A 21,171-nucleotide genomic window follows, 5' to 3' on the forward strand; every position below is an offset into this window, starting at 1 on the left:
AATACTACACTACAGCAGCTTGGACATCCCACGACTACTCGGTCGCCACACCTTCAGCAGTCGTAACGTTTTTAACAGCAGCATTATTTGCCGCTTTTCCCCCGGCTGCCCTAGCCTGGGCACTAACGTCTCCAACTACTTCACCAATGGAAGCCTCAAAAGTAAAAGCAAGCAAGTCTTCCGGAGAAATAAAGGAGGTCTCGAAACCTCAAGCCCATCTTTCTCACCCTTCAGCTGCTCATTCTTCTCAAGCAGATTAACACGGACGTGTTGTAGCTCATCCACTCCCTTCAAAGCAACAAGCTCATAATCCAACCTATTGATCTCCTCGGCTGAGGAATAAGCTTCAGCTGCCATAATCTTCGCCACCTCCTTGACAGCCTTGCTATATATGCATCATAACAAGCAGAGCAGTCTTTCTATATTGGGTCGTATGTTTAGCAAAGGAACTTGGGCAAACAACCTTTCTACCGCTATCAACAAACTTGGCACAAGCGTCCATGACTTCAAGCAGATCTAGTTTTAAAAGAACACAGATCTCAGCAACCTCCCCAGAAGCAAGCTTAGTGGATTTCTCATAGCTGCCTACGCGAGCAGTATATTCCTTCCTAGCAGGCAAATCAGTCTCAGCAGCAAAGAAAGTGGGCATTGGCGCCACTTTAGCAGCAGAGTCCACCTTACCACTCTTCATAATAGCAAGTTTCTCCAAATGTGAACCAGACTTGGCTCCCAACGAACGTCCTGGTACAGACTTCGGCACTGGGGGCATGATAAAACATTTACGTTGAGTAATCTTATAAATAATTATACTAGCCATTCTCAACATGGAAGGTGTCACATGCTCAGATCTAGCAGCCTCATTTTTCTTCCCATTGGAAAAAGTCATGCCAATCACAGACCTTTCGACAGCAGATAGATCATCATGAGCAGCAGTGGAAAAGTCTTCAGTTTTCTCTTAACCAACATCTCTTGAGCAGGCGAGGAAGATCTCTTCTTTCCACCTTCATTCATAGTAAGCTCTACGACAGCGATCAGACAAGCCAATGCATCCACCTTGATCCTATTTACCTCATCTTTCGGGGGCAGTCTACATTTCTCTCGACAAAGAGAACTAAGTAGCCAATGTCATTCATGGTACTCAGCCTACCTTTCTTACTATCGATATACACAGGAGGAATGAACCTTTTTCTGAAATAGCTCCTTAAACATTCCCTAGTCCACAATCTCAGCTAGGGTCAACTGGTAAGACTCCTATCACCACCAGGATGCAGGTTGTTCTTCCAAAAACCAGGTAGTTGTCTCGACCTACTTATTAGAAGAAAAACTCCCATGACTCTGCATCATTTGAAAGGTCTTCTCCACATGATTCAGCCATTTTTCTGCCCCCTCATAACCTTTATTTCCAATGAAGTGAGTCTCTGCCCCCTCATAACCTTTATTTCCAATGAAGTGAGTCAACTTCAGATTATGAACTGTCTCAAGAGGTGTCCTCTGGGGAGTACGGAATGCTGTCTGAATGGCAGAAACTATAGCTTCCCCTAATTGAGTAATATCAGGGAAACTCAATTCAACTGATTGACGAGGCTCGCACTGACATAAGACGTCACAAGGATTAGAACATTCAAGAATTATACAAGACTAATTGATGGGGCTCTCTATGAGGCGGCATTTCAAAGTATAAAAGCATTTGGCATATTATTTCAAAGTATACATTCCTTAAAATGCATTTCTGGGAAATATATCAAGTATATAAATATATACTGAAAACAAAAGCCTACTCACTGGTATGTCGACGGGTCGTAACCCCTGAGTCGCCCATGGATACGCTCGTCCTCGGGATAAGTCTCACCTATATGCGAATTAATTATAAAAACGTAATTTTAAAGCACATATACAAAACTAGCTAATAACTTCTCATACAAATCTCAATTTTGGTATTTGAATATACCAACATGACCTACACAACCTCACGAACATCGTGATACTTTTAGAATAATTTTTCTATGGCTCACGCGCCCTCACACGCATCACTTTCAACCTCTAGACACCGGAATAGTGTCACCAGTGCCGGATTCTGGGCAGACCTGCAACTGCCTATTTCTCACTCATTTTTGCACCATTTTTCACGCAATTTATACCAAAATGAAGCTCTTAACTAGTAGAACACAATCATACTAATTTAAAATTCTAAAAGTCACGAGATCTCACCAGAGAATTCCAAGAAAAACCGGCCAAACTTTGTCCACACGATCCCGACGTCCAAAACCTTCAAACGAAGCACTTCGAGCTTCCTTAGGACCTCAGTAAGCCTCCTACAAGCTTCAAATTCCCAAAAACATCCATAATTACGTGTGCATGAACAGTGCAGAAATCGAGGGTTATGAAAAACTAGGGTTTTCGAAGGTATCCTTACCTGAAATGGGTACCAATCAACTCGTCTGAGCTTCACGAACACAATGGTGCTAACTTTGACCACGATCTGTGAAGTTTCAAGGGTTTTGGATGATTGTCCGTACGATTTCGAAGGAGAGAGAGAGTGTGAGAGTCCGAAAGAGATGAGAGAGTACGGGAGATAGAAGAGAGAGAGTGAGTGTGTGTGGCCTAGGATTGGTCAACCACTAAAAACATCATAACTTAATCCTAATTGGTTCCAAACAATTAGGATTTAAAAATATTGACCCAAAACCACACTTAAACCACATTACACAACTAACGTCCAAGGGTATTTTTGTCAATTCACGCCGTCGATAATTATATATTTGGGACGGGTTGTGACAATCAATACTTCATAATATATATATATATATATATATATATATATATATATATCATTCTACTTTGTAGTTTATGATGAAATTATATATATTTTAAGTATAAACAGACATTTATATACATGAAATATAGTAGATTTACTTAAATCTGCCTAGTTCGCCTAGGCACCTGCCTAGCCTCAGCATACAGCCCGACTAGTGCCTAGCGTGGCGGCTAGGCCCTAGCATGCCGTCTGACTAGCGTCTAACGTCTTTTAGAACCTTGAACATGCATACCAAAATAATGAATTGAAGAATGGATGATTTTCTATGTATAAAATCATGGATTCTTCATGGGCTCTCTGTTACTTCACAATTTAGCATTAATTGTCATGTTAATATTATAAAATATTGTTATAAAAATATGAGGTGACAGAAAATCTATAAAAATGTCTACTTTTGAGGAATTCTCCTTATTTCTCCTTTGACAAATCACCAACCCACCGATCTATAAAATATAGATGGTCTTACATGTGTAGGGTTTTTAGGGCACTCACTCTAAACAGTTCTAAACAAGCAAACACGTGATTGAAGGTGGGTGATGAGAAATAAATAGGACATGACATTTTAATAGACATATAGAAAATGGGAACAATATCTATGACTTGTTTCCTTCTTGTGTTTGTTGACAATTAATCCTCAGCCTACTCCATACACACACACACACACACACATTTATATAGGTTTAGGTTTAGACTTGCTAACCCTACTTTGGTTCTGGCTCTAAAAACAAAAGGCCTATGACCTAAACACTGCATACCATCATGTGTTTTAGCATATGCTATTATTCTAGCAATATATCTTTTCTTGTTATTGATTTGTAAACTCACCACTCATTTTCTGCTAAGAGTCAAGGGGATGACACTTCCCTATAAGTAATGATTTAATTTTGTATAGTATGGGTCCATGTCCCTATTAAGGTGTAAGAATTGAGGATTTGTCTTGAGACTACGTACATGTCCCTATTAATGTGTAAGAATTGAGGATTTGTCTTGAGACTACGTACTGGTTTGGTACTAAGGTGCTTTTATAAAAAATGGGTAAAAAAAAAAACTGAGCTCAAAAAGGTGTTTGGTAAACACTTAAAAACAGTTTATTTTCACAATTTTGGGTTAAAAAAACTGAAAACGTGAAGCAACAAAAATGAGCTTATTCTCACAGCACAGCAATACCAAACTAGCCCTTCAAAGTATGACCTCAAAATTTTATATGGTAATTATAGCTATTAGGGTATACATCACCTAATATTGTATGAGTTTCATTAGTGAGATTTTAGAATTCCAACCTATTTAGTTCATCTATGTATTACAAATTATGTTGTTGATCACATCTCTTGTAAGTTAACATGTTTTCTTGTAAGTGCAAATTTGCTCGAGGGAAATATTTTTTTGACGTAATTGGAAATCTCTCTCTTTCTCTCTTGTTGAGAGAGATCAAAAGTTGGAGATATGTCGTGATTACACAATTAAAACTCTCATATCCATGAGAAATATGATTTTCGACCACTCTACAAAATTTTCTGTAAATTTTTTTGTTACATTAGAGAAAATCGAACCCTGAACATATCTTATTTGAAACTCATTACTTCGCCCTGAACATATCTTGTTTGCCCTTAAGTTTGATGCTTGGGATCTTGGGGTGCTTGGTATAAAATTAATGAAATCCAATCCTAGCCGTTGATATGTTTTTTGGGATGTAGGATTGAATGCTCTATAAAACCCACCTAGCAACAAGCATATAGAGAAAGCCATGCATAGAGAGAGAGAGAGAGAGAGAGAGAAAGAGAGAGAGAGAGAGAGAGAGAGAAAGAGAGAGAGAGAGAGAGAGAGAGAGATCCACACAGAATGTCAAATAAAAAATGGCAGGCATACAATAACACAATGGTCCCTATTTAAATAATATAATAATAATTACAAGCCATTGGTTGGTCCCAAAAGCAGTTGAAGCAGGTAGGGAAAAAAAAGCATTAGGGTTGTCAGCTTCACGCAGAAGTATTTTTGTTCACCATCCTAAACTATGATGTATGCTCATCATACACCTTATTATTTGTCATGTATATTTTCATTTAACTGTAGTTAACTTTCATATTAAATGTTGATTTTTCAAATTAAAAAAAAAATAATCAAAATTAGATGAAATGACACGTAACAAATGATAAGGTGTAAGATGAGTATACACCATAATTTATGGTGATGAGGAAAATGCTATCTCACTTAACAGTAATGGGCTGGACAGCATGTGACAGAAAGTGTGGTTGGCCTAAAAATAGACTGTATATTGTCGAATTATTAGACAGTTTGAATTTTACTGGGCTTGCAGCTGAGAGAGACGTGCGTACAATTTTAGGCCCAGAAAAAGTAGCCCGTGACTAGAGGTAAACTTTTGGGCATCATCACCATCATGTTCCCACTTTTTACCTAGTCCTCCTATCTCCATCCATCTAGAGGACCATCTTGATTTATATATTTCACCAAAATATAAATTTTCCTATTCGGTTTGAAAACTTTGGTATTCAATTTAAATGTAATTCAGTTGATTAAGAGTATTTACATCTTTACCCGAGATCTTAGGTTTATTTTTCTAAAATGACGAACATTTACATCTTTACCCGACGTCCTAGGGTTAATAACCCTTCCCCCAATATCACTTTTATAAAATAAAATAAAAACTACTTACTACTAATTGGTTTCAAAAATTAAAATTCAAGAGGTATACTAAACAAGCTTAATCTAAATGTTAATTGGAGGTTGTGATAACCACACAAAGAATTTCTTTTTCTACACACTTCTGTTCATTTTTTATCCTCGAATTGAATAAAGCAAATGAAAACAACAAACATAATTAAATAGAAGTGTGTATAGAAGAAAAAAAAAAGTGCATGTTATCATTTCCTTAATTGCATATGTCATTTGTTTAAAAAGAGAATGAGAAGAAAGTAGCTCGAAGAATTGTATTGCAGTTTACATTCTCTCTGTTATTTCCATTTTTTTAAACTAGCGTGCATGAGAATTGAAATATTGAACTTTAAACATCTTCCAACAAATTAGTAACGTAGTGCCACGATCCAAAATGTTATAGACACGTTATATCCTGTACTTTATAACTTGGAAAAAAAAATTATTGGAATATAGATCTCAAGTTAAAAGGTGAAAGATACACATTCAAGAATAAACGCATGTACTTGTCTCATGAGACAAGACTTGCATGCAAATAACATAAATCACATACTTAGTTATCATTGATGCAACAACCAAAAGCTACAACGCTAACGTTGGAATTCTCTTGTGAAAATAAATGTTACAAATAAAAAAATAATCTCAATTGTACAAAGAAAAAAAAAACAAAAAGAAAGAATTATCTCAAGTATATACTTGTACTTGTTACTTTTTTTAATTTTTCTATTGATTTTCAATCTTTTCCGATATGGCAGTGATGAAACCGAAAGATGGTTGCTCAACATGGGTCCTTGTGCTGCTGATTTTTTGTAAGTATTTTTTGTTTGTCACACGATATGTTAGATTATATTTTAGATTAGAGAGTCAACAAAGTTTAAACTCACTCAAATTCTCTCAAATGTGTATTGGTTAAAAAAAAAAAAAAAAAAAAAAAAAAGAAGCCACCTTAATTTCTATTACATTTTTCCATGGCTATCCGTAACATTCATATCAATGGATTTAGTAGCAAAGAAAAAAAAATGAAAAATCAATGGCATGTAAAAAGTTTCCTGGCTCCATAAATTATTTTACATGTGGTCTAATATCCTAGTCGTTGGGGTATTAAGTCTTCATCCATGTTCGAAACTCTTCTCCCTCTTAATTATTGTACTAGTTTCGAATCCTCTCATTTCCCTTATTAATAATTTAAATGGCATGTAAAAAGCCAACTAAAATGACTGTTTGTTCTTGATTCGTGAGTCTCTCATAGTAAATTTCCACAACAACCAATGACAAAACAAAGAATGTAGAAATAAGACTAGAAGATGAAGCAAACCCCTTTGGCTTTTTACTTCTTGCTACAAAAGCAAACTAGTATTTTCAAACCATAAAATAAATTTAAATTAAAAATGGTTTTACAATTTTTTTAACTACAATAATATATTTACAGTAGACTCGCGGATTTGGCTAAGCCATATAATGGGTCATCCATAATAATTGGTATCAAACTCTTGTACTTAATAGTAATACTACGACCAAATTTTGAATTCTGATACTTTTTTTTTAATGACCTCTAAATGAAGACGTGAATTAGAGACAACTATGATAAGGACATTCTTAGTTAAAACCTCTCTATGCGTTTATGGTGAAAAACAAAAAGCGTGAAGGTTATTCGCTCAAATATTACTCACACTAGCTACCTTTGTTTTTCATCTATGTAAAAAATGAAAAATTAGAACAATGATCTCTCAATTATTTTGCATTTTGGTCCATGAATTTAGTTATTTAAGTTTTGAGTACTCAGATGTGACGCATGGCATTTTAGTCTTTCTACTCACTTTTGTTAAATTTTTTGTCCATGTGACGGAATTGTGTGATTGTGGTTCAATTTGTTGTGTACATTACTCCAATCATTGGGTTTAATTCAATGATTAGGACTAAATATGAATATATTGGTCAATTTGGAGTATATTAAGTGATTAACCCTACAACATCTAGCTTCCACACAACACTGATTTCATTACTTTCCTTTCTTCAAAATGATAGCCCAATTTCCCACTATTTTATTCTTAAAACCTAACTCTAAATCTAATTTTGAAATTTGGTGTTTGAAGTTTTGAGATTGCGGTGACCGATTAATTCATGTATCATAATGTAGATGGTGAATAATGAGTTTATTCACTTTAGGAAAGTGTTATTGACACTCAAAAAATCTCATTCTATACTCCTCATAAATGTATTTTTCTTTCATAATATAGAAAGTTTAAAATATAAAATAAAATTTTTGAAATGGTAATAACAATTTCCTTTCTCTTTGTATTACTTAATAAAACATGCATTCTGCAAAATGACGTGGACGTCGGCCACTGTCAACAGGCTCAAGGTGTGGCAATTCTTGTACGGGCTGTCCAACGGGCTACCGCCGCAGCAACCTAATTGCCTCCTTGATTTTGGACCGATGGACCTCATTTTGTTTGATTGGGAAAAATATCTACCATTGAAAAAAAATACTTAAAGCGCTTCCAGCATGAAGTAGCAGAAAGTACTTTAAATGTCTTTCAAACCTAAAAACATTATTTTTAAAAGCACTTTCAGTTATTTAAAAACATTTGCTAAACAAACCCTAAATCTGACAATCTTCCTCCATTACCCCAAATTTATTTCCAATCCCATCCGTTTCAAAATTAAAATCAAAAGTCTCCAATCCAAACGTTCCCTTTCCCACTTTCTCGCCCAATTTCCTTTTTATCAGAAAAATAAAAACCAACTCCCACAAGAAAATCCCTCTCTCTCCCCTCCCCTCCCCCTCTCTCCTCTCTCTACACACACTGATACACACAACAACAAAGCTCCCACAAGAAAATCCATCTCTCTCTCTCTCTCTCTCTCTCTCTCTCTCTCTCTCTACACTGATACACGCACAACAACATCAACAACAACATCAACAACATTGCTCAAGCCCCAACCCAAACCAACCAAACAGCATGGGGCTTCGTTCCCCCACGCTCTCTCTCTCCTCCCGTAATCGGATCTGATTCACAACCCGAAACCCGCACACTTCCACACCCGTCTCTAGTCCGATCCCATCAAATTCCCACCCCACTTTCTCGGTTTCTCCCAACCCAACAAACGAATCCGCCTATTGGAACATAACCCACCACGAAACGTCGCCGTTTTTGCCGCACCCGGGTCGGATCCGATCGGCGTCGGCGAAATTTCTCGGGCATTTTCATTACCCAAATGGGAATGCCCAGTAAACGATGAGCAGAGCCGGAGAGGAAGAAGACAAAGACAGCGAGTGCTTCTACGAGTCCCTCGATCGCATTGTCTCCTCCTCTTGTTCTTGTTCAACATCGAACTCCGACTCCGAGGCCGACCCCGACCCGAATCCGAATTATGCCGTACCCAAATTCCCAATGGGCGCCTCCACCAAGTACGACGTTTGGACCTCCGAGCCTTCCTCCATCTCCGAACGCCGGTCTAAACTCCTCACCGAAATGGGTCTCACCGGCGACCCGGTCCTGACCCGGGCCAAGCCTCAACTGGGTTTTGCCGGTGAGTTCGGGCGGTCGGTCTCGTCGGATTATTTGATCGCTCAAGTGAATTCCGACGGTGGTGGCGTTAATAGCATTGTCCGCTCCAAATCCGACGGCAGCGATCAGTGTAATAACGCTTGTTCTACTTCATCTGTTTCTTCTCCCCCAATTCTTTCGATTCGTTGTGGTTCTGGCGAGGCACAGACCGAGCCTGAACCCGAAACCGGTTCATTTGTAAATAGAAATACAAAATCTTTGGATTATAAATCTTCAAGTGGTAAAAGCAACTCATCTCCGCCGCCGAATAAGCCGCCTTCCGGCAAGCACTCGAGGAGGGTAGACGAGATTCAAAGCGATTCGAAGGCGGAGGAGGAGTTGGATTGCAATGGCATTGTTAAGGTTAGTGAAAGTGATGCTAACAATGATGCCCAAGTGTGTACTATTAGGAACCTTGATAATGGGAAGGAGTTTGTTGTGAATGAGATTAGGGAAGATGGAACGTGGAACAAGCTTAAGGAAGTGGGTACTGGAAAGCAGTTGACCATGGAGGAGTTTGAGATGAGTGTCGGGCATTCACCGATTGTTCAAGAACTGATGAGGAGGCAGAATGTGGAAGAGGGTCATAAGGATGGTTCCGAGACCAATGCCAATGGGGGGAATGGTGGGGTTTCGAAGTTGAAGAAGAAAGGAGGTTGGTTAAAGAGCATCAAGAGTGTCGCGATCACCATGACAGGTCATAAGGATAGGCGGAGTAGCGATGAGAGGGACACATCATCGGAGAAAGGTGGTCGGAGGTCGAGCTCTGCCACAGATGATAGCCAGGATGTGTCATTTCATGGGCCGGAGAGGGTGAGGGTGAAGCAGTATGGGAAGTCATGTAAGGAGGTCACTGCATTGTTCAAGAGTCAGGAGATTCATGCGCATACTGGGTCGATTTGGAGTATCAAGTTTAGTTTGGATGGAAAATACTTGGCCAGTGCCGGTGAGGATTGCGTGATTCATATTTGGCAGGTAATGCAGAGTGAAAGGAAGGGTGACCTATTGATGGAGAAATCAGAAGATAGCAATTTAACCATGTTGTTATTTGCCAATGGATCACCGGAACCATGTTCAGTCTCGCCGAATGTGGACAACCATGTGGAAAAAAAGAGGAGAGGGAGGTCGTCTATCAGTCGAAAATCTGTTAGTTTGGACCATTATGTGATTCCAGAGACCGTGTTTGCACTTTCAGAGAAACCCATTTATTCATTCGAAGGCCATGTGGATGATGTGCTTGACCTCTCTTGGTCCAAGTCGCAGGTTAGTTACTGTTCTGGTGTTCTGTTTGCTTGGATTTATCTTTTCGACTTTTACCCTCCGCAGGTTAGATTACTATTTGTATGATCTGTAATGTTGGGTGAATTTGAACAGATGTTATTTTATTGTCGTGTGATCCGATCATCCGAGGACACGATTAGGTTTTTGTCTGCCTAGTGATCTAACTGACATTTACCTACTACTTTCTAGCCTAATGTTATGTTATTCTTTTTGGTTTTGGTTTTACATTCACATGGAGAGGGATATATGAATTGAGTCATATAAAATGTCCAAGAGGATAGATTTAACAGACGCTACAGATTGCGTTGTGTAGTGATAAAATTCAAATACTCTGGATAATTTTTTTATTAGTTTTATTAATTTAGATGAACTTCAAAAAATGTAGTGCTTTGTTTTTTAACTGTACCTTTTAGGTTCTTTGTTCTGGGCACCTTAAATATGGTGAACTGCTTTGTTAAGTTTCTATGAAGAGAGAAAATAAATCATGGATACTTCTACAGAAATTGGACAAGTCAATGGGGATTAAAAGTCACAGTAGAAATTTCGGGAATGATCACTGATCTGGTCCTGGAAGTGTCGGGTGTTAGTTTAACCATACTCTAGTATATATGCTGTTCATATAAGTATAAGCACTTGCAGGATGAGTGCACTAATGTATCTTGGTTTACTTGAGTAGCTGTCAGATAAATGAATGAAATATTTGACTATACCACTTGATTGTCGTGTCAATGAAGAAATCCATTATCCTAGCTGCTCCAATAGTATAAAAATTTGTTAACTCCTTTCTCTTTTTATCTGTATTTGAACTTACACAGTTATTTTCTTGAACTTTTAGAACTACATATTTTAGTACCATGTTATAGCCCTACTGTGGAAAGTTTAAAAATTTTAAGTGGATAAAAAACAATTTTGGAATACTCCTGGTTATTTCATGGAATAATGGACATCATAATTGTAAAGGCTAGGTTCTGTTTTGGAAATAGACTCTCACATAGAAGGGGTTGTAATGCTTATCTATGATAGCACTTTCCGTAAGTTAGTCTTAGATATGCCAATTGACATTGACTGTTGAGATTCTGTAAGTTAAAAGGTTTCGTTAAAGAAGGCACTGAAACCTAGGGAAGCCAGAAATAAGCCAAATTAAAATGCAAAGTTGAAGGGGGGCTTTAATGGTTGATGGTGAGGAAAGATGTGTTTAGCAGGTAACTGCATGGGATGGTTTGTTAAATTCCTCACGTCATCAGAGATAGAATAAGAGAGAGAATCTTCATTGAAGTTAAGGCTCTTGCACTGGGTTAGTGCACTGACAAGTTTGTCATTTAAAGCCTTATGAGTGCTCCTTTCTTGGAGTGGATTCAGGTTGGTCATTTTCTGAGACTGCCAGGTTCGTGAAGGTGAAAGAGGGGAGGGGATGATGCTGTTAGTATCATTTTGAGGCATGTGCAGAAATTAAATCAGTGCAATTTCTGCTCACTGCCTTTTGGTAAGGCCCTAAGGGTTATCTAGTTGATCCAAAGGTGGGGAGAGGGAATTGGCTGTAATCGGGCATTGTAAATTGTTTTGTAGAAAATGATGCTTTCAACCTTATATCAGTCTTCAAATATAGCATAGTATTCAGATGTCAGTATTCCTCTATGATTTGTTCTCCAACTTTTGATTATTTTGAGATTCATTAACTTTTTTAAATTATTACCCTAAAAATTTTCTGGGGGCCAAAAAAACTCAAGTCTTATTGATTTGTTGTGCATGTATTGTCCTCTCTTTTTCTTGTTATCAAATGTAAATTTCTTTATTTTATATATTGCAATCAAGTCTTTCTCAGTAGATCGTGTAGAAAGATAGAGGTAGCTTGATTTAAATGGTGGTGCGATCTCAATATAAGCTTTATATATGGCAATAATGTGGACATTTTTTCGTTTTTCAGTTATTTTTCTTGTTGCATAATGTCTAAATACAATTCCTTTTTGTTCCCGTTCTCCCCCTCCTTTGTTCAGCACCTGCTCTCATCTTCAATGGACAAAACCGTGCGCCTCTGGCACTTGTCTAGCAAGACTTGCCTGAAGATATTTTCACATAGTGACTATGGTAAGTATATTTGGTCTGTATTTCAACTTTTCTCTACAATTGTGGTTGGCTTCTACTTGAACAACTGTTGTATATAAAGGGGTTAATTTGCACACATCTTACATAAAGGGGTTAATTTGCACACATCTTACTTTAGGGGTTATAAAAGCACAGACAAATCAAGTACATACCTTTGATATCAGGAAAAGGACTTAGTTTATTAATCTTAAAAAAAGTAATTTCTAAATGAGTCGAGTATGACTATTTGATTCTTGGCTCAATTCTTGGCTCAAGTGTAAGGGGTTGGAAGGGGGGATTTGTTAGATCCTAGGTTCAGATCTTGCAAGTAAATTTGTTTAATATATTGTTTTAATATTAGAGTGTCTGAATTCTTATAATATGATATTTTTAACCTTTTTTTGAAAGATGTTATAAATGTACAAGTGATATGGATATTATCACCCATCGCCGGTCATTTGTTTCTATTAACTCTATTTTGCTTGGACCTTGATGCAGTAACTTGCATCCAGTTCAATCCTGTTGATGATAGGTACTTCATTAGTGGGTCACTTGATGCCAAGGTTCGCATATGGAGTATCCCTGATCATCAAGTGGTTGATTGGAATGATCTGCATGAGATGGTCACTGCTGCTTGCTACACTCCTGATGGTCAGGTTGGGCTCAAACTTTCATTCTTGTTTATATGTATTGTATTAGTATCGTTCGTAGCTTAATAAACTTTTGTTCATATCTGAAGGGCGCCCTAGTTGGTTCATACAAAGGCAGCTGCCGTTTATACAACACATCTGGTACAATTCTCTCTCTCTCTCTCTCTCTCCATGACATCCATGTATATGTGTGCATGCAGCTAATAAATATTTCCAAAATTTTCAGAGAACAAGTTGCAACAGAAAAGCCAAATTAATTTGCAGAACAAGAAAAAGAAATCCCATCACAAGAAAATTACAGGTTTTCAGGTAATGAGTTGGCTTGATTCGCTTTGCTTCTGTGTAGATGATACTTTTAGCCATGAAATTGGGAGATAAACCTTATTCCTTTATACCATTATAACGTAGGGGCCGTTTTCCCTTGCAATTTTTATTCTTTGATTACTTTGAGCTGCAAGATTGTTGGATTTGTTACTGTTGCTGACTAGTTCTGCTTGACAGTTTGCACCAGGAAGTTCATCAGAAGTATTGATTACATCTGCAGATTCACGAATCAGAGTTGTTGACGGTGTTGATCTGGTTCACAAGTTCAAGGGTAAGCACATGATGTTCCATGATTTTCTTTATATGTTATTTTTCCGATTTCAAATCCACTTCCTGAATTCTGTCATTTAATTCAATATAGTTGATCAAGATGATGGTAGTACTATATGTTATAAATTAACTGTCAAGCTTATAACAGTTTCATTCTAGCTTACTTCATTCCGGCACGTTTGATGTTCTCATAAGATTGGAAAACATAAGCTCTTAGATTTGTTACCCAAGTTTATGTTAGCATTAACAAGTTTATGTTAGCATTAAGATGTGTTTTCTGGGCAATAATTTAATGATAATGCTGTCTTCTAGATCCATTAAGATGTGTTTTTTTGACAGGATTTCGGAACGCAAATAGCCAAATCTCAGCTGCCCTCACAGCAAATGGTAAATATGTGGTATCTGCTAGTGAGGATTCTCATGTATATATATGGAAACATGAAGCTGATTCCCGCCCTAGCCGAAGCAAGAGTGTCACAGTCACACGCTCCTATGAGCATTTCCATTGTCAAGATGTATCGGTCGCCATCCCCTGGCCTGGAATGGCTGATTTATGGGGTTTACAAGATTCAGAACGGAATGGTCTTGACGAGGTTTCCACAGCAAATCACCCCCCTACACCTGTTGAGGCGGCTAATTCCAACAACGAGGGTTCACGATCGGCATCTGGTTGCACCAATAGCCCTCTCCACGGAACAATTTCAAGTGCATCCAACAGCTACTTCTTTGATAGAATTTCGGCAACATGGCCGGAGGAAAAACTTCTTCAAGCTACCAGGAACCGAAGCCCGCGTGTTAGTTTTGATTTCACCAACGGGTTAAGCCAAAACATGTCAGCCTGGGGTATGGTGATTGTAACTGCCGGCCTTCGAGGTGAAATTAGAACTTTCCTAAATTTTGGGTTGCCGATTCGGATCTAAGGGGGAAGATGAGTTGATTATTCTGCAAGGAGCCAGTCCATTTTTCCCTTTTGGCAAAATGTGTACAGAGAGAGAACTTGGTGAGATTTGTAACATTAGAGCGTTCCAATTGTTTCCTTGTGCTTGTGCCCGTCGGACGTGGACTTCAGTTGGAGGGCCAGTCCGACCGGGCAACAAGAAAGAAAAATAGATTTGTCGAAAAAGAAAAAAACAAAAAATTACACCGTGAATTTAGCAACCGATGAATTTCTGTAGTCGGAAAATTGTAGAGTTATGAGATGGGGAAAGCTTATTGAATTTAGAAATGAAAATTCTTTTACATTTAATGTGCTCAGATCTTGATTTCTCTTTCTTCCCGGTATTTACCGCTAATGGGCCATTGTTTAACTTGGGTCGGAGTCCAACTATAGCCATTAGGCCCAAGTCTTTAGGTTAGCCAACTTTAGGCCCACATTGTCTCTGCCAAAAGTCCCCCACAAAAAGTGGGCCCACACTCTTCCAAACTGTCATAATATCCTAAAAATCCAGAAATTTCACCCAGAATCCAAAGCAAAACTTGTGGGCAGGGGAAAGTCAAGTTAGACTTGTGGTCAGATAAAAGTTGAAATACTTCTATGAATTTTTTCGGTTCTTGAAAGAAGTGAATAACCGTAGATTGCTATCAATTATCTATGTAAATATCCTTTCTTATAATCCTATGTTTAGGAAAAGCAGGAAGAAAATTTGAGTAATTTCTCTGTATTCGGAACATGGCTATGTGTAGTTACTATTTCACTTGCTTCATAACAAGTCAATTGGGTTTAAAGTTAAGGAAAATTAATGAAAAAGGCTTGAAAATTTTGAGTTTTAATGATAAGGACAAAATAAAAGGTAAAGTGAATAGTATCAGGATTGACTTTTTAGTGTAAAAATGTGGTTTTTCGTTAAAGTGAACAGTACCGGGTGCTTTTCTAAAGTTCCCTTAAAGTTAATCTTTCATAGATTGAGACCTATCAACATTATCGTTGATGCATACCTTTATTATAACATGTAAAATAATATTCTACTTGATTTGTGTTTCTAGTACACGTTAATTTTTTTTTTCCGAAAAGAAAGATATAAAACAAATATCAAAAGGAAATCCAGTCCTCACAACCTCATTGGTTGCTTGAAATCGATGTGGCAAACTCACATGCTGCTAATTATCTTATCCTCTTTGCCTACTGTATATCCGAAGTGTGCCAAAACGACTATATTTAATACAAACTGGTTGTTTCCTTTTCAAAGTAGTTGAGAGCTCCTCAAGCTTCCACTTTGGCCACTCCCACCACCTCTCACTCTCCTCTTCCTCACTCACTCACCTGTGAGAAACATCAGAGAAAACCCAACTAAAAAAATCTAAGAATTAATGGCTCTCCAGGCTGCTTCTGTGGTTTCTTCTGCTTTCTCTGTCCCCAAAGAGGTTCGTTTTTTATCGGTTTCTTTGTTGTACTCCGAAGAGCTAATATCGCCTAATCCTAATTTCTTTATTCCAAGAAACGTTTCTTCTCGTTGTTATCGACCAAGAGGCTAATGGGGTTTGATTTGATTTATTTTCTTGGAATTTTGTTTTTTCTCAGGGAAAGTCAGGTGCTTCTTTCAAGGATTCGAGTCTGTTTGGAGTAACTTTCTCGGAAAATCTCAAGGCGGAGTTCAGCTCTGTTGCATTAAGCTGCAAGGTAGGAAAATACACTACCATTCTACTCTTCTTCTGCAGAACACAAAATGTGTTTCTTCTTGTTGCAAAAACAAAAACTGACTTAGAATTATATGAATAGAGCATGCTATAGTGCATTTAGTAAAAAACACTTCCGCTTATAAGCGCTTTTAGCAGAAGCACATCAAATTTTAGTAAAAAGCCAAGTGCTATCACAACCGATAATCACTTTAAATTGTTTCTGTTAAAAGACTTTTAGCCACTTTGGAAGCACTTCCAAACGTGCTGTTTTGATTACAGAGAGAATTCAAGCCAGTGAGAGCCCAGACAACAGCAACAAGCAGCCCAGCAATCAACAAGGGAACATCAGAGGGGAAGAAGACTCTAAGAAAGGGCAGTGTGATTGTCACCGGCGCCTCCTCCGGACTTGGTCTGGCAACAGCCAAGTCTTTAGCCGAATCCGGAAAATGGCATGTAATTATGGCCTGCAGGGATTTCCTCAAGACTGAAAGAGTTGCCAAGGCAGCTGGCATGCCCAAGGAAAACTACACCATTATGCATCTAGACCTCGCTTCCCTCGACAGCGTGCGCCAATTCGTTGATAACTTCAGGCGTTCTGAGAGGCCTCTTGATGTGCTCGTGTGTAATGCTGCTGTTTATCAGCCAACCGCTAAAGAACCTTCATTCACTGCTGAGGGATTCGAACTCAGTGTTGGGACCAACCATCTTGGACACTTCCTTCTTTCGCGGTTGCTGCTGGAAGATTTGAACAAATCCGACTACCCATCAAAGAGACTCATCATTGTTGGCTCAATTACAGGTACTTGATTTAAATGAAGAAGATAGTTCTTCAAAATATGTACTGTTCTTTGTAGAATGTGTGATGAAGTTTGTGTTGTTGCTTTTCAGGGAACACGAACACCTTAGCTGGAAATGTACCTCCAAAAGCCAACCTCGGGGACTTGAGGGGACTTGCAGGAGGCTTAAACGGTCTAAACAGCTCAGCCATGATCGACGGTGGAGACTTTGACGGTGCCAAGGCCTACAAGGACAGCAAAGTCTGCAACATGCTCACAATGCAAGAGTTCCACAGGCTCTACCATGAGGAAACCGGGATAACATTTGCTTCCCTTTACCCAGGCTGCATTGCCACAACCGGTTTGTTCAGGGAGCACATTCCCTTGTTCAGGCTTCTGTTCCCTCCATTCCAAAAGTACATCACCAAGGGCTATGTCTCAGAAGATGAAGCCGGAAAGAGACTTGCTCAGGTAAGAACTTGTGCTTGACAATGGTGCATTATGTTTTTCGATCTCTCTTGTGCATGAACTCATTTGCTTGCTGCTGATCACTCTCAGGTTGTGAGCGACCCAAGCTTGACAAAGTCGGGAGTCTACTGGAGCTGGAACAAGAATTCGGCTTCCTTCGAGAACCAACTATCCCAAGAAGCTAGTGATGTGGAGAAGGCTCGCAAGGTGTGGGAAGTCAGTGAGAAGCTTGTGGGTTTGGCCTAAGTATAGAAGCTTGATGTTCCCGTTGACCAGCATTTTGCCTCGGAGGAGGAGGATGTCACCCAAGATCAGGTCCATTTGTGGAGTGCAGAATTTGAAATTAAAGCTGTACTGTCATAGACAATTTTCTCATGTGGATGATTAGTGTTAGTAACAAATGAGAATAAAATCACTCACCTCTGTTGCAAAATGCAGATCATACTTCTTGTTACAAGTTTAACATTTTACTCTTATTTATTTTAAATATTTACAAAACGAAAGTATCAGAATGTTGTAAAGAAGTAAATATCAACCATTTACTTCTAGCTTTTTACATGGCTAGTAACTTAAAGCTCATAAGCAGGAAACCGTGCTTCAGACGGTTCAGTCATGTCCAAAAGGAGATGAGCCATTCCACCAACACCTTCGAATAGAGAATAGGACCGATCACCTCCATGCATCATACCCTCTGATATGAGTCTTAAGGCTCTATCGTGTAAAAAGCAAGCAAATGCTTTGGCCCTGTACAAATATTCCACCTTACCCGTTAACCGGTAGAGTGAAAGAAACACATAGGCGTTCCCACTGATGCCATGACAAATGCCAACTCGCTTCAGCAGACCCTGGTTCCACACCACCTCCCCTGCATCTATAGCAGCTTGCAGGAACTCCTGATCTCCGAAAACCTAATGAAATCAATGGACTAATGAGTAAGCTGCATTGAAAATTCACCATATGTATTATTAAGTTGAAGAAGGTATCCAGCGCATATAACCATAAAATGAAAAAGATCGCATGTTTTAGACTGCATATCATGTCCATGAAAGCAATAAATTGACGTATCTTCTTATCCACTAAAAGAAAAACGTATTTTACTAAAGCCACGAACAGAATCTGTTGGCAATATACCAACCACTTTCAACTCATTTTGTATCATTTCCATTTTCAATAACATCGACAACAAAGGAACAAATCTGTAGATCCAAAAGTAAAGTAACAGTTTCTCAAGTCATTTTTCTATGAAGCACCCCGAACCACAAAAGGAGAATAAATAAATAGATAAATAATCCGTTCCAGTCTCATAATAATTATTGAAAAATCAGTTATTCACCTCTAATTTACCACGAAACTACAATATCCAAATTTTGTCCGACAAGTTTTCATAAGAAATAATTCAGATTATAATTACCTCAGCTGCTCTCAGAAGTGTAAGAGCAACTCCAGGAGCACCATGGCACCAGTGCACAAGACGGTCTGATTCACTTCCTTCACTTGAAGGAAAGTTGCCGCTTGGAAAACGATTCTTAATCATGTAACGCAGAGTACCCTTGACATCCTCCACCTCAGCAGGTTTCAGTTCCGTGCTCATCAAAACATACATAATACCTGCTAATCCATGGGCAGCACCCCAGTATTTCTTTCCATGCCACTCGTACATCAATGAGCTTCGTCCCTTCTTGGCCAATTGTCTACCAGCCTTGATAATTTCATCCACAACTGATCTCTACACAAATTGATTGGGGAATAAATGGATAATCAATTCAGTCCATTTAAGACCAATCTGAAGAACGGTTTAAGCACAAATGTCTTACCATGCAAGTAGCAGAAATTGTCCCATTTCCAATATGCTTGTTCAAAAAGGAACAGGCCCATAAGAACCCAGCTCTCCCGTATAATAACTCATTTGGAAGATCACTAGACAGCTTGATCTGCTCGTAGAGCAAAATAGAATGTCAAGACAGGCAAACATACAAAGGCCCTCTCAAGAAGAACAAGTCTTAAGCGCAGGAAGCAAATGATACTATCAATCACCTCTTTGAATTTTGATAAGTAGAGGTCAAGTAACATTTCATCACCAGTATGCTTTGCAACAACAGCACCAAGGGCACAGACGCCAGCCCGCCCACATATGAATGACACACGCCTGCAAGCCCATGCAGTACATAACAAAGCTATGAAGTCAAAATTACTCAATTCCCCAAAGGCTAAGCCAGAACTGAAACAACATAAGGTAATTGTACAAGCACACAACTATTACCCATGGTCAGTAAGCTACGTTAAACTGCAATTAGAAGTATCACTTTCTACATGTTCTTAAACTTTAAAACTGATACCAACCCAAATTTGGTGCAAAACTTTCTTTCTACCAACACATATATTGGGTCTGATATTTCCAACGCATCTGACATTCAAATAACAGTTACAGTTGAGATTACATGCTTGTGTCCAAAGAGAAGCTAACGAGTATTGAACCCATAATTGAGCACGGGTTTTAATCCGATTTTAAAGTTACCACTGACTTACTAAGCTACTGAAGAAATCAGAGAGATGAAGAAGACTATCTTAATAAGTGAAATAATTACTGATACAATCAATAAGAGACATTGAGGCCGCAACTTCTATCCACCTCAGTCAAACGAATTTAACAGAAATCTAACAACTCAAACATAAAAACAGTAAGCTCGCAGCTAACTAGTTGTGCTATGATTTGGTACTGCTTCTATGAGGGCAAGTTGGCACGCCGAGTTTATCGACAACTGAAGCAAACCAACAACTGAAACACAGCCATAGTTTATCGACAGTTTGCATTTCAAACTCAGCAAGCTAAAGTAGAATCCAGACCTAACTCAACTTCACAACAACTAAAAGAGCCAAAATTCCCTCTACATATTTCACAAACAAGCAAGTCAAATGAGCACGCATCATTGCGTGTGTCTACGGAGTGAGACAAACATAAAGAGAGTACCTGGAACCTGTAGAAGCAGAATCACATGCCTTAACAATCTCAGAGCACATTTTAAGATCACTCTCATTCTTTGTAACTTGGTAAGCCTTGAAGGCCAGGAAAGCAGTCCCAAGAGCCCCTGTATACAAACTATAATCTTCCACACGTTTTCCACCCAAACCCCACGTCTGCCTCACGACCTACAACCGCAACAAACACAAAACCCAAACCAAATCACTTACAAAAAAAGTACTTCTCGATACATAAATATACAAAAACCCAAAATTTATTTTTTAAAAATTCAAATCTCTCCAATTACCAACAACCCAAAACCCAAATTCCATAATTCGCCAGAAATTGAGTGAAATTAATCATCTTTTGTGAGTACCGTTTCTTTGAGGTCCAAAGCGGAGCACTTGAGTATGTCGGAGAGTGTTCTGTAAGGAAGGTGGAGGAGGCCTGTTAGCGAGTCTTTGGGGCTTTCGGGCGCTGCCGCGTCCGGTGGTGGCTCTGCCAAGAAGTCTGGCATTTCGTTCGGGAAAAATCGGTCGGCCATTTCCCTCTCCGCGCACACAAACAAGCACGAGAGTGAGAGGTCACGTTACTCTGTTTACTCGGGTTCACTGCTGCCGGTGTAAAGCTGTGATGGACCTCTTTCAAACTAGTAACACGTGTTTAGGCTGCCGCTGCTTAGTTGGCGTTTGGTTCGCGGGTGTCCTGG

At 38.8% G+C, this 21,171-nt stretch overlaps 3 protein-coding genes across 3 annotated transcripts; 2 read left to right on the forward strand and 1 right to left on the reverse strand.

Annotated features, from left to right (window-relative positions):
- The first annotated feature begins 8,217 nt into the window (after positions 1–8,217).
- On the forward strand, positions 8,218–14,887 carry LOC126616024 (uncharacterized). Its single transcript, XM_050283973.1, has 7 exons — positions 8,218–10,299; positions 12,312–12,402; positions 12,898–13,055; positions 13,139–13,190; positions 13,276–13,358; positions 13,551–13,644; positions 13,983–14,887. Exons 1-7 carry the CDS (start codon positions 8,725–8,727, stop codon positions 14,561–14,563), a joined length of 2,634 nt encoding a protein of 877 aa, XP_050139930.1. The 5' UTR covers positions 8,218–8,724; the 3' UTR covers positions 14,564–14,887.
- Positions 14,888–15,811: 924 nt separating this feature from the next.
- Positions 15,812–18,006, forward strand: LOC126614877 (protochlorophyllide reductase, chloroplastic-like). Its single transcript, XM_050282561.1, has 5 exons — positions 15,812–16,004; positions 16,162–16,260; positions 16,539–17,058; positions 17,148–17,506; positions 17,594–18,006. The coding sequence occupies exons 1-5, from the start codon at positions 15,951–15,953 to the stop codon at positions 17,747–17,749; spliced, it is 1,188 nt and encodes a 395-aa protein (XP_050138518.1). The 5' UTR covers positions 15,812–15,950; the 3' UTR covers positions 17,750–18,006.
- LOC126614876 (lanC-like protein GCL2) lies at positions 17,949–21,162 on the reverse strand. The gene is made up of 6 exons (XM_050282560.1): positions 20,839–21,162; positions 20,472–20,650; positions 19,538–19,649; positions 19,318–19,434; positions 18,915–19,229; positions 17,949–18,411 (listed from the first exon to the last, which is right to left on the reverse strand). The coding sequence occupies exons 1-6, from the start codon at positions 21,004–21,006 to the stop codon at positions 18,073–18,075; spliced, it is 1,230 nt and encodes a 409-aa protein (XP_050138517.1). The 5' UTR covers positions 21,007–21,162; the 3' UTR covers positions 17,949–18,072.
- Positions 21,163–21,171: the final 9 nt, after the last annotated feature.

Source organism: Malus sylvestris, chromosome 3 (genome assembly GCF_916048215.2).
Source record: "Malus sylvestris chromosome 3, drMalSylv7.2, whole genome shotgun sequence".
Lineage (NCBI taxonomy): Eukaryota > Viridiplantae > Streptophyta > Magnoliopsida > Rosales > Rosaceae > Malus > Malus sylvestris.